The sequence below is a fragment of the Lutra lutra genome, chromosome 3, assembly GCF_902655055.1.
Source record: "Lutra lutra chromosome 3, mLutLut1.2, whole genome shotgun sequence".
Taxonomy (NCBI): Eukaryota; Metazoa; Chordata; class Mammalia; order Carnivora; family Mustelidae; genus Lutra; species Lutra lutra.
Genome location: NC_062280.1, coordinates 55,531,698 through 55,545,821, shown reverse-complemented (window position 1 = coordinate 55,545,821; position 14,124 = coordinate 55,531,698). Strand labels below are relative to the sequence as shown.

Below are 14,124 nucleotides of genomic sequence, written 5' to 3'. Positions count from 1 at the left end.
CCTTCCTGGATGTGCAGTGTTCCATATGCTGCTGTAATGAGCGCTTTAGCTTGGGAGAAATACACAGAGATTTTTCTCTTTGCTTTTGGCTACTATTGTTTTATCCCGTTGGGAAATAAAAAACCTGATTTTTCTTTTTGTAAGATTTTAATTTATTTATTTGACAGACAGAGAGCGTGAGCACAAGCAGGGGGAGAGGCAAGCAGAGGGAGAAACAGGCTCCTTGTGGGGGTCGATCCTAGAACTCTGGGATCATGACCTGAGCCCTTGAGCCGAAGGCAGACGCTTAATGACTGAGCCACCCAGGTTCCCCAAAATCTGATTTTTGTTAATAGATATATAATAATGAGAGCATCGGGTGGTCTTTTAGGCTTGAACATACATAATCTTGAATCAGAGTGATCATGAGTGGCGTGGGGGAGTGTCAGGCAGAAGGAGAGGCAGAAGCACACTCCCTGCGGAGTAGGGAGCCCCATGGGGCTGGATCCTGGGATTCTGGGATCAGGACCAAAGCCGAAGGCAGATGTTTAACTGACTGAGGCACCCAAGTGCCCATCCCCCCCCCCCTCTTTTTAATGGATGGGGCTGGTTACAGATTGCACTATAGAATTTCAAGTTTGGTGTTTTTGATTCAGTTCATATTCAAGAAAGACTTTCCAAATTGTTCTTGGTACTTACCTACTATACTGCTTAAGGTAATTAATACCATTTTATTTTTTGACACATAGATTTTGAGTTTTGAATAGTAATTAAGTATCACTTTAATTTTTACAGACTTACAGGCTCCAGAACCAGAACTCGTGCTCCTCAGAGATGTGCACTCTGATTTGCAAAATCCAGGAGGACAGCCCGGCACACTATGCAGGCCTGCAGACTGGTAATTTGTAATTTTGCTCGTGTTAGGAATTATTTAAATGGCAAGAAAAATTTTATGATGTCAAAGGTTGGGATATGATTGCTGCTGCGAATTTTCTTCACTCCTTTATGTTGCTAGGGTTTGGGGCTTGCTTTTTTTGTTTTATTTGGATGTCAGTAGGGGTTATTTAAGCAACTGCTCTAACAACTCACTTTTCTTGGCATCTCCCAGGTGATGTCCTTGCAAATATCAATGGCGTGAACACAGAAGGCTTTACCCACAAACAAGTTGTTGACCTGATCAGATCTTCTGGAAACCTGCTAACGTAACTATACATCTGCTTCCTGTAGGGGCTTCAAAAATGTTACGGTCTCTCATAATGCCTGTTGAGTGAATGAATAGGCTTTTGTTCAGGATCACAAGAAGGGAGGCCATGCACCATAGCTTTGGGACTGGGTACAGACATTCTTTATCAGTTCCTTTTGTTTCTCAAGGTTTCCTCAAATTTGAACATACTGTCAACATCTGAAGTCAGAGGACATCAATAGCTCAAACGTCTGTGTGGGAGGGATAGCATTTAGAAAATTTTTTTTTTATGTCAGATTCAATGAAACTGGCACACATTCTCTTTGGTCAGAGAGGAACTGGTCCAATTTCCATGGTTGATACAATCTTGTGGTTAGAACAAATGAAAGGTCAGAAGGGCTGAAGTTTTTATTCTGATACCACAAGCCCATTGTTTTTCTTTTCTAGTGTCCCATTTGGAAGGAAGGAAAAAGTCTACTCAATCCTTTCTGCCCTGGAATACACACATTCACACCTACTAATATTCCAGACTTACTAATAGGAGAGTGGCCTCCTCAACTAGAGATTTGACAGACTTTTCCACCATACCATCCTTAGAATCTAGTAAGACTTCAGTAATTAGTAGAAAGATGGAATTTGCTCAGTCATTTAAGTGATATTTATTGAACAAATACTATGTTCCCAGCTTTGCGATAGGCTTAGGAGAGACATGGGCAAAAACTCTTGTCCTGCTTTATTGATTGTGGGAGGAGATGGACAAGGAAAGCCTCCAGAAGAAGTAATCTTCATATTTCAATTATGATAACTGCTGTTAAGAAAGTAAAATAAGGAATGGGATAGAATACTGAGTAAGAGGACTGCTGTGTAGTTTAGGTGTTGAAGGGGATCTTATCTGAGGAGAGGAAATCTGATCTGAAACTTAAGGAAAGTGAAAGGATGGTCATGTGAACTCCTGCTGAAAGTGTTTCAGGCCAAGAGGGAGGTCTCTGAACTCTCAAAATGGGCTTGGCATGTCTAAGAGAGAGAGAGACAACCAGTGTGATGGGTGGTTGGTAGATTAGGGAGAGTGTAAGAGATGAAGGCAGGGAGGAGAACATGGGTCTTGTCGGGCCAAGTAGTTTAGGATTTATTCTGCCTAAGGTGGGTCTTGCATTACCTCCTTCATTCTTCTCAGCTACCTTGTGAGGTTAATTTTATTTCTATTTATAGAGAAAGTGACTGAAGCTTAAATTAGGTAGAGTGGAGATCAGTGATCTAGTAAGTGACTGGGCTAGGATGTGACCACCTGCTCTGGATGCCAGGATCCATTCTCTTCAGCTGCCCCACAGTTGCTCCTTGCAAGCTGCCCGTAGAAAATCTGCGGGATGCTCTTCAGTGATCCTCATCTAAAACTTCAGAGATGCTCTGGGTGTGCGTGGGAGTAGTTTTGGAAGATGACTCCTGATGGTAGAGGACTTAGTCCAACTCTGGATCTTGTGAGTTCAGGGTGGAGGATGGGTGTGCTCTCTCCTCCAGAAAAATGAATCCGTGAGGTTGGAGCCATGCAGAATCCAAAGCGAAAAGGTGCAGTTAGAGTCAGAAAGCTACGTTCCAAATGGGTGAAGTGGGCAGAATGCAGGGATATAATTAAGGAATAATGGATGGAGACGAATGGAGATCCAGGGATCAGGAAAGCGAGAGACATCTGTCTAAATACTGAAGAGAACAACCAAGGTGTGTCTGTGGCTCTGCGCATAGACATCTGTTGCTTGGGTGGGTCAGATGGGCAGTAAGAGTCCTATTGAAACAGATTCACAGGATCCTCTCTAGTGCCCAGAGACAAGACCACCCTCATGAGAAAGCAGACAAAATCCTGGCTTGCATTATCATCTCACTATCTTGGGAATGATGTTATAAAAGAAACAGAGAAAAACAGGTCTTGGTATTTCATGCTATTGTTTTATCATGACTTGAAAATTTCTGCATCTTAATATAATATTTACAGCTTACTTATCAGAAGGAATTTGAGCCATTATTTTAAAAATGCCTAGGTGGGGACGCCTGGGTGGCTCAGTTGGTTGGGCAGCTGCCTTCGGCTCAGGTCATGATCCCAGCGTCCTGGGATCGAGTCCCACATCAGGCTCCTTGCTCGGCGGGGAGCCTGCTTCTCCCTCTGCCTCTGCCTACCACTCTGTCTGCCTGGCTCATTCTCTCTCTCTCTCTCTATCACAAATAAATAAATAAAAAAAAAAAATAAAAAATAAAAATGCCTAGGTGTGTGACTCACACATGGAATTTGTTATCTTATTCAGATTGCTGACTTAATAGTCAAAATAAAGGTGTCAGCATGAGCCCACAAAATAAATCAAATCAGTCAGGATAGAACAAGTCTTTTTATTTTTAGAAAGACATTTGGTGTAGGGAGAAACGAACACCTTTAAACTGAAAATTCTGAGATTGAAGTTTATAAACTTAAAAGGTTCTGAGATATGAGAATGATACGAAGGTTATTATCTCATAGTGGTTCTGGCTTTGTTTGTTCTAGTTGACAAATTAAGACAATTTACAGAGGTACAGTTTCTTAGAATCCTAGGAAAGAAGGAACTTTTTCCCTTTTCCAAGAAATGGCATGATGATTATACTGTTTGCAGATCCCTATTATATGTTGTTTTCGTTGCTGGATCCCTCATGCTTAGCATGGGGTCTAAAGTCTGGCACATGGTAGATGCCCGGGAAGCATTCACTGAATAAAATAGGTGATTCAGCCAGAGCCCATAAGGATAAATTCCAGTAGAGACCAGTAGTCATTGCCATGTAGTGGCGTCTATAAAACAAGCTATAGTTTACAAGTTAGCCAACATCTTTTCTTTCAACCACCCTCTCCAGGGGATTTTTGTTTTGTCTTTTTTGTTTTGTTTTGTTTTATTTTGTTATTTCCTTTCCCTGCCTATTGTCAGAAGATTCAGCCTAGGTCCAGATACTTGAAGTGCCGTGGGGATTATAACATTTATGCTGCTTTTTAAAGTACAGTCTGCTCTCCAAGTGTAGTACTTCATAAGGATGCTACTTGTTTGAAAGGATCACTCATGCTGCTCCTGTCCCCCACCCCCCCCTTTTTTTTTCTTAAAACAGGATAGAGACTCTTAATGGAACAATGATTCTCAAAAGAGCAGAGCTTGAAGCAAAGCTGCAAGTTTTAAAGGTAATTTAATTTAACACAGTGAGACACACTTTCCACCCTTGAATGTGTGAGTGGTAGAATAAAAATGTATTTGAGGGATTGAAACAGCCCTTGAAGATGAAATGTCATGATGAGTCTAAACTGCTAAATTATCAAGAGCCACACAATGACCATTACAGGAATATTCAATTCCACAAACCAGGGCAAATCACTTTCTTCCTTCCTCCTTCTGTGTTTCTAGGAGGCTCAGGAAGGCAACAGGAAGGCACATCACTTCAAGAACTTTTCACTAATGCACCTGTGATCTCTCTTGATTTACATTTTGGGGGGCGGGGGAACAAAGGAGGAGTTGCTGGTTTTTCCTTGCTTTCTCCAAGTGCTGCTTGTGTGCGGGAGGGCCTGGAAGCTTTGCTTTTCCATTGTCCTCTTCTGGGTCCTTCTGCCCTACTTCATTCTTCTTACAAAACTCATCTCCCTCTTCTCCCTTGGCTGTCCTTGAATCGACTTTCATGGGCAAACACGCAATCAGCTTCAAAGTGGAAAAAATGAAGTTTCCGGGAGGTAGTACACAATGCAGAGAGTTCAGAGAAAATTCCCTGGGAAGGCTCTTTGAGGGTCTTGAAAATCTCGGTTTGCTAGACTGGTGAGGCTCTGCCAGGCTGTGGAGTGCAGACCCTCATTCCTGTGCCTTTGAATCACGATCCTGCAGACTCCATGACCTCTTTCTCCCAGAGATCGCCGCTGCGTGGCACTGAGGTGGCCAGGCTGAGCAGAGACCCCAGGGCTTACAGGCAGGCTGCTCAGTTGGACTGCATTTTGCAATAGTTGGCATTTATGAATTTTCTATATGAAGTACGTACTTCTTAATTATTGAGCCCATGAGGGTAGAGTTACTATGTTCATCTTTTATCTTGTATTCTTCCACCCCTCATACCTAGTTCATCGATGAGCCCTGTTTCCTTCTGCGTCAACACTGATTTTATACTCTTGTCATTTTACTTGTCCTTGGGATATTTTGAATTAATTTGTAAAATTCCTTGAAAGTTTCCTCTGTTCAGAGTATGATAGGAATTGATATTTATAGAATAAATATCAGTTGATGCTTTTTTTTTTTAAAGATTTTTATTTATTTATTTGACAGAGAGAGATCACAAGTAGACGGAGAGGAAGGCAGAGAGAGAGAGAGGGAGAGAGGGAAGCAGGCTTCTTGCTGAGCAGAGAGCCCGATGTGGGACTCGATCCCAGGACCCTGAGATCATGACCTGAGCCGAAGGCAGCGGCTTAACCCACTGAGCCACCCAGGCGCCCCTCAGTTGATGCTTTTATGGTTTTCACCTTTCCTACTTCAAACACAGGATCCTGACCTCTTAATTGAGGTCTTTTATGCACTTCAAAAACATTTTATCTTTTCTTTATACACTTTTATGTAGCTTTTATTATGTTTATTCTTAGGTGTCTTCTAAGTTTTCTTGCTACAATAAACATGATTTTTTAATTTTCAAAGATCTCTTAATTTGTTGCTATTAATTTTTGTGTAAATTTTTAAATCCAATAGTCTTGCTGAACTCTCTTTATTCCAGTGTTTGTAGATTCCCTTAGATTTTTTCATAGAGGCATAATATCTGCAGATACTGAAAGTTTTGCCCCTTTAGCCCTGGTTATTCAACTACAGTTGATTCTTGAACAGCACAGGTTTGAACGCTTGGGTCCACTCATATGAAGTTTTTGCTCTTTTATACATGAGGTCTGACATTGCAAATGTATTTTCTCTTCCTTGTGATTTGTTTAAAAATATTTTCTTTTCTTTAGCTTACTTTCTTGTAGGAATACAGTATATAATATAACATAAAAAAAAATCAGTGTTAATCAACTGTTTATGTTATCGGTAAGGCTTCCAGTCAACCCTAGGCTATATTAATGAAGTTTTTAGGGAGGCAAAGTTATAGATGGATTTTTGATGGGGCAGGGGTCAGCACCCCAAACCCCTGTATTATTGAAGGGTCAACTATATAATTTATTTTTATTCTCTTACAACATTAATCAGGATTCCTGCAAATAGTGATAATCTTATTCTTGACTTTAAAGGGAATGCCTCTAACATTTTATCATTTAATTTTTGTATGGAATAAACAGGGCTTCGTATTACAGATATGTTTTAAAACTGTCAAAACTGTATTTGTTTTTACAAAAAAAGACAGTATTAGTGAGGATCTTTTTTTTTTTTTTAAGTAAACCTGGCTTTTTTACCTTCTCATGGAAAAAGGAAAGAAATGTACAAAATAAACTGGTGGGGTTATTTAAAACATAACTGAGCAATAAGTCTACATTTTGTGGAATAAAGCATCCTACAAAAAACACATTTCATGTTTCTAAGCAATTTCTGCTCCTTCAGTGTTTTCTCTGGAAATTTTAAAATTCGTAGCTACCAATTTTTTCAAATGAAGTATACATTTTTCAATATACCCGTCCTTGCCCAGAACATCATGAAGACATTAACATATTTAAATGTTCATCTTAAGGCCCCATCTTTCCTATTATTGCTTTACTTTGGAGAATTTTATCAATTTTTAGAATGGAAAACTATGTATTTTTGTTCTGAGTAGCTTATAGTGAACACATATGCTAATGAATTGAATTGACGTGCTTGCTGTTTTCTGTTCCTTCCCTCTGGGTTTACTTTCTTTTTTGCTGTAGTACTTCTTGCAAGGATAAGCAGGGCTTTCTTTGTCCAGACAAATCTTTCACTGCTAATGTTGAAGGAGAGTTTTATTAGGTGATTGAATTATTCTCAGTTGATGTTTGCCTCCTTAGCCTTTTAAATGTATTGTGCCTCTGATATTTTTGCTTATGGAAGAGATTTTATTGTTTATCCTTTGTAGGTAATCTGCATGTTCTATATTTTCTTCCAAAAGTTTTAGGGTTTTTCCTTTTTACACCTAAGTCCTGGATTCATCCAGAATTGATTTGTATGTGTGGTATGAGAGGATTCTAATTTTCTTTAATTTCCATATCAATACTCAGTTCTCCTAGTACCATTTCTTTTAGTCCTTCTTTTCCTCCAAAATGACCTGCAGCGAAGTTTTTGTTTTTAAGCAAGTTTCATATATGCATGGATTTTGTTATAGGCTCCATATTCTGATCCATTGTTTCTCTTAAACTCAGTTATTATACCTTTCTAATAAATATTGGTATATTGGTTGAACAAACCCTCCAGGTTATTCTTAATTCTTTTGATCATCTATATAAATTTTAGAATCAGATTATCAAGTTCTATAAATAAATTTTGGAATTTTGATTGATACTACATTTTGTATAGCTAGCTCAGTTTGAAGACTTAACATCTCTATAGTATTGTGTTTTCTTAGTGATAGATGATCTCACCATCTTTTTTTTTTTTTTTTGCCCATGCCCCCACTGCCTTCCCCTTCCAGCAACCAGCAGTTCTCTCTAATCATGAATCTGTTTCTGCTTTTTGTGTTTGTTTGACTGGGGGTTGTTTTTTTGTTTTGTTTTGTTTTTGCATTCCACATGAAAGTGAAATCATATGGCATTTGTCTTTCTCTGACTTATTTCACTTAGCATAATACCCTGGAGGCCCATTCCTGTTGTCACAAATGGCAAGATTTTATTCCTATTTATGGTTGAGGAATATTCCATTGTGTATGTATACCACATCTTTATCCCTTCCTCTACTGATGGACACTTAGGTTGCTTATATACCTTGGTTATATTTTTAAGTGCTACAATAAACTTAGGAGTGCATATATCCTTTTAAATTAGTGTTTCTGTTTTCTTTGGATAAAAACTCAATAGTGAAATTATTAGATCATATGGTATTTCTATTTTTAATTTTTTGAGGAAACTCCATACTGTTTTCCACAGTGGCTGCATCAGTTTGCATTCCCACCAATAGTGCATGAGTATTTTTTCCTCCACATTCTTGCCAACACTTGATATTTCTTGTTTTTGATGCTAGCTATTCTGACAGGTATTAGGTATATCTTAATGTGGTTGTGATTTACATTTCCCTGATGATTGGTGATGTTGAATGTCTTTTCATGTCTTCTTTGGAAAAATGCCTATTTAGGTTCTCTGCCCATTTTAAATGAGATTATGTGGGGGTTCTGATGTTGAGTGGTATATAGTTTGGATATTAATCCTTTATTGAATATATTATTTGCACATATCTTCTCCCATTCCATAGGTTCCTTTTTGCTTCAGTGATGTGCAAAACTTTTAATTTTGTTGTCGTCCTATAGTTTATTTTTACTTTTGTTTCCCTTGCCTGAGGAGACATATCCAAAAATAGTTTTTAAGACCAATGTCCAAGAAATTGCTGCCTATGTTTTCTTTTTAGGAGTTGTATGGTTTCATGTCTCACATTTAGGTCTTTAATCTATTTTGAATTTATTTTTGTGTATGGTGTAAGAAAGCAGTCCAGTTTCATACTTTTGCATGTAGCTGCCCAGTATTCCCAATTAATGAAAAGAATGTTTTTCCTTCATTATATATTTTTAACTCCCTTGTCATAGATTGATTATCCATTAAAGTGGGTTTGTTTCTGGGACTTCTATCCCTATTCATTGATCTATGTATCAATTTTTGTGCCAGTACCAAACTGTTTTGATTACTTTGGCTTTGTAGTATATCTTGAAATCTGAGATTGTAACACCTCCAGTTTCATTGTTCTTTCTCAAGACTGTTTTGTCCATTTGGGGTCTTTTATGGTTTCATACAAATTTTAGGATTATTTGCTCTAGTTCTGTAAAAAAATACCACTTGGATTTTGACAGGGATTACATTGACTCTGTAAATTTCTTTGGGTAGTATGGACATTTTAATAATATTAATCCTTCCAGACCATGGGCATGGTATATCTTTCCATTTGTTTGTGTTGTCTTCAGTTTCTTTCATCAGTGTCTTAAATTTCTCAGAGTACAGATCTTTTCACCTCCTTGGTTAAAGTTTTTCCTAGATATTTTATATTTTTTGGCGCACTTATAAATGTGATTTTCTTCTTAATTTCTTTTTCTGCTACTTCATTATCAGTGTATACAAATGCAATAGATTTCTGTACTTTAATTTTGTATCCTGCAAATTTACTAAGTTTATTTATTAGTTTTTTGGTTGTATTCTTTATGGTTTTCTATATATAGTATCACATCATCTACAAAAATTGACAGTTTTACTTTCTCCTTAATCAATCTGGATTCCTTTTATTTCTTTTTCTTGGCTGATTGCTGTGGCTAGAACTTCTAGTACTATGCTGAATAAAAGTGGTGAAAGTGGACATCCTTGTCTTCTTCCTGATCTTAGAGGAAAAGTTTTCATAATTTTAACCATTTTTAATTTTTTATGTCTTTCAATAAAGTGTTATACTTTTATGCAAATAGATCCTATACATTTCTCACTAGATGTATTCCTTTCTACTCATGATTTTTGTTCATACTATAGTTTCTTCATAAAAACAATGAATGTTTTTTTTTTTTTAATTTTTTTTTTTTTTTAATTTGACAGAGAGAGAGATCACAAGCAGGCAGAGAGGCAGGCAGAGAGAGAGGGGAGGAAGCAGGCTCCCCGCAGAGCAGAGAGCCTGACGCGGGGCTCGATCCCAGGACCCTGGGATCATGACCTGAGCCGAAGGCAGAGGCTTTAACCCACTGAGCCACCCAGGCGCCCCAAAAACAATGAATGTTTTGATTGAGGTTGATGTATAGATTTGTAAAACCAATTTTATGCTGTTATTCAAATTATAGGATTCAAACTATTTCTAAACTATATAATTTCTAACAAATTATCTGTAGATTATTTGGGGTTTTCTGTGAAGATAATAACTGTTAAGGATGACATAAAATTCTCTTTCTTCACTCCACTGGGTAGGGCTTACAAAACAATGATGAATAGATAGAAACTATAATTATAGGCGTCCTTGTTTTGTTTTGATTTTAAAGGGAATTTCCGCTTTTTCCTATCAGGAATGAGCTCTCTCTATGAATATACTTTTCAGATTTGAGATGCTCTCTTCCATACTAAATTTCCTGGTAGTTTTTATAGTGTTTGTGTATTGAATTTTATCAGACACTTTTTTGTGCATGTGTTATTCTTGCTTATTTATTTTAAAAATATCTGTCAATATGGTGAATGACATTTAAAGATTTTCTAATGCAAAACCACCCTTGCATTTCTAGAATAATTGAAACTGATCATAATTTATACTTGTTTTTATATAATTATAGATTTGATTTGCTAATATTTTCTTTTGGATTTTTGAAGGTAACTTTATTTTATAGGTAGAATGGCCTGCAATTTTCTTTTCTCAAACTATCTTTCTTTAGTTTTGGATGTATCATGTTTACTGGACTCAACATGAGCTGGGGAGAATCTTCCCCTTTTTCTTCTCTGGTAGAATTCTTGTAACTATCTGAATCATCTGGGGTTAGGGTTCTTTTTTGGTGGGAATTCTTCTAAACTGTTTCAGTTTCTTTATTAATTATAAGCTATCTCAGGCTTTCTGCTTTGTTTGTTTTGTTTTATTTGGGCCAGTTTTTTGAATTAATATTTTTGTTAAATTTTTAAAATTTTCAAATTTATTTTATGTTTTGATAAAAAATTCTATTCTCGTGTTTTTCTTTTTATGCCTTCTAGCTCTCTCTTTCTCTCTCTCCCCCCCCCCCCCTTGGTTAAGTCCAACTAGAGGATTTTCTATTTTTGAGTCTTTTCAAAAACTGGTATTTCAATTTGTGGCATTCTGTTGTCTGTTTCTGGTTACTTTTAAGATGTTCTTTTGTCTTACTGGTCTAAAAAATACAATGAAATATGATTAGGTGTAGATTCACTTCTAAATTTATACTGCTTAGAAATTGCAGTACCTTTTCAATCCAAGGACTTGTGAATTTCTTCAGTTTTGGAAAGCTATCAGCTTGATCTCTTTGAATATACATTCCTCACCATTCCTTGAATTATCTTCTGGAATTCTTATTAGGGATATTTTTAGAGTCTTTTGATTTATTTTCTTTGTTTCCTAACCATTTTTTTCATATTTTGTATGACTTTATCTTTTTTCTTATGTTCTTGTTGAGTTCTTCAGTAATGTCTTTATTCTGTATAGAATGAGTTGTTCCCATGAATTTTAAGAGATAATTCATTTTTTATCTTCAGATCATTCTTTTTCATGTCTATCTGTTCTTGCTTTATTTCTTTGCTTCAGGTTTCTTGTTCTGATTGACATTAATCTCATTTCTTCCTCAAAGGATTATAAATATTTTTGTTTTAAAGTCTTCTTTGGACACTGTTCTGTTTTCTTTCTTCTTTCTTTCTTTCTTTTTTTGAGATAATCTATGTACTGACTGTCAATTTTGTTGTCTTTCATACCATTCGGAATTCATATTGCTTATTTCCCATGCATGATGGTCTTTGCCTTCTACTCCATATTGTACTTGGGTTGCCTCCACCCTGCATTTTCAAGGCTCCCAACCCAGAGCCAGGTCTGGCAGCTAGCCTGCCTTTCTAGAGGATTCGTGTGCTGTTTGGCTCAAGTCATAGGCTGCATTTATGTACTCCTGCCTCTCCAGACACGAGCTCTACATGAGCCATGGCCACCATCAGCAGCTTTTCTCACCCTGCCTTCATGGTAGTAGAGCTTAGCCAAGGTTCAAACAGGAAACTTGTCTCTGTCCTGTGCCCTGATAAATAAGTGCATTTAAACTATAGATTGCTTGAGGATCCAAATTCCTAGCTACCCGTTTCTGCTTCTCCAGTTCTGGCAGATCTTTGGGTTCATCCTTGCTTATCTTCTTGCATTTCTTTTCCTTTTCTATTCTTGAAATTATGTGATTTCCAGTTTACCTCCTGAACCAGAAATATCTGGATCTGACCTGCAACCAGGGTCAAGTTGGCTTCCCCTTCACATGATGACATTTAGTTTGTATGTCCTGTGTAAGTATGCATTCATCTTTTAAAGACTCCAGAGGCCACAAGCTCTTCTTTAGAAATGGGGGTCCATTCTTAGCTGTTTACAGGGATTCCCTTTCTTATAACCTATGATTCAGTTGTTTAAGATGAAAACAGCAAGTCCACTGTGCTAGCTAGAGGAGCTGTTTTTAAATCTAGCTCTGCTTTTCACTGGGTTTATAGCCCTACATCGCACCTTTATTTTCTAATCTGGGATTTTGTAGGACTGATAGGAAAATTAAACAGCATGTTATCCACGAAAGCAGTGTAAAAGTAATAAAGATGGAAATGTGTAGCTATATGTCTCATGTATATTAAAAACATTGGAAATATATCCAACTCAAAATATCCATCTGTGATAGTTGAGTTTTATTTCAGGAAGCCATTCTTTGATATATTCATTCAACCAATATTTACTGAGCACTTGCTATATACCAGGCTCTGAGTTCTGAGCTAGGTACAATGAGGTGATAGGGCCCGGTATGGTTAGATTTCCCACATGCTTTAATTTTCTTCTAATGGTGAGAGGTCTCATTTGTCCAAATAACAAATGTAATGTTAATAACAAGCAGAAACAGATTGTGAGGAAAATGGGGAAGCTGAGAGAGAGATTAAAAACTCTTAGTCACTTTGGCACATCTGCTCTTTACACTGGTGTTTTCTTGGTTTAAGTGATGACGTACTTAGATGACTGGGCCAAGTCAACAGATTAGATATTTAAAAACCTTTATTTTCACAAAAAATAGCTATCTGGCAAAGCCTGACTTTGTATTTCTGAATAGCTAGTGCAAAAATACAATTTCTTTCTCTCTCCATATTTAGTTTTGACTGTCAACCTATCTTTATGTTCCTCTCCTGAACTCTATTCTCTTGCAGGAGAAAGACCCCTTTAAGAGAGAAGGAAGGGGTTAGATCCTTGCTGGTTCTGTTTGTTCTCTGTGGTCCTTAACTCTGACCTTCATAGGACCACAGTTGGCACAGATAAAAGGAGCTGTGACTCAGAGAGCCCAACAGTCTCATAGCCATACTGACTATCCTATAGTGAAGAAAGAACAAGCAATTAACTAAGTCAGGCATTTTACGGCTTTGATTTAGTGCTTGCAAATTATATAGGTAACCGTAAAGATTGACGCTAAACGTTACCGTGATCAAGGCTTGGAGAATCCCGTCCTGTGATTGTTCAGCCCCCCTGAACTGAGGAACCAGCCATTCTTCCCTTAAGCATTTGATGACATTCTTAAAATTGTATGATTTTCTTTTCCTTCGGTCTTCCCTTTCCAAATGTACTTTTTCCCACTTTTCCTTTTTAGCTTGCATCTACCTTTCCCAGACTGCTTCTTACAAAGGAGTGCTTGTTTCCAATGGGCTATCTTTCCGTGTGATGAAGTGTCCATAGGCAAAGGCAAAGCTGAGCTGTGCCTGCCTGTTGGGCTTGCTGTGGGGACCTGAGTTGGCAGGGAAAGGGGCCGGGCAAAGGCCAAAAGGTGGGAGGGAGAATGAGCCTCTAGGTGTCCTTGACAGATGGCCTCTGCCTGGTTGCTTTGTCTCTCATCACCTCAGCCCCTTTGATGGGCTGGGCCAGGCCTTGTGAGCAGTCTGGACCGTGACAGCAGCCCCTTCATTACCATCCTGGGCCACTGCTTGCATGTGCTGGGGAGCGGAGGAAGGAAGCAGTTAAGAAGTCACAATGCTTATCAGTGTTCTAAGTTTAGCCTACTAAGGAAGCTTTTCAGACAGGCTGGCTTCCCCTTTTTGCTGTGAAAAATACATAGGTGTGTAGCAATAAACAGAGCTTTAATGCCCCAGGCTTACAGTATGATGATATTTGCTGAACAATTTACTAAGCTCTAGT

At 37.8% G+C, this 14,124-nt stretch overlaps 1 protein-coding gene across 3 annotated transcripts in view; it reads left to right on the top strand.

The window, feature by feature from the left end:
• Positions 1–14,124, top strand: part of CYTIP (cytohesin 1 interacting protein) — a 73,139-nt gene that overhangs the window by 54,186 nt on the left and 4,829 nt on the right. For all 3 annotated transcript variants that reach the window (XM_047721802.1, XM_047721801.1, XM_047721800.1), the window contains 3 exons: positions 775–877; positions 1,088–1,181; positions 4,274–4,343. In XM_047721802.1, the coding sequence (XP_047577758.1) occupies positions 775–877; positions 1,088–1,181; positions 4,274–4,343 (267 nt within the window). The remainder of the gene's footprint in view (positions 1–774; positions 878–1,087; positions 1,182–4,273; positions 4,344–14,124) is intronic.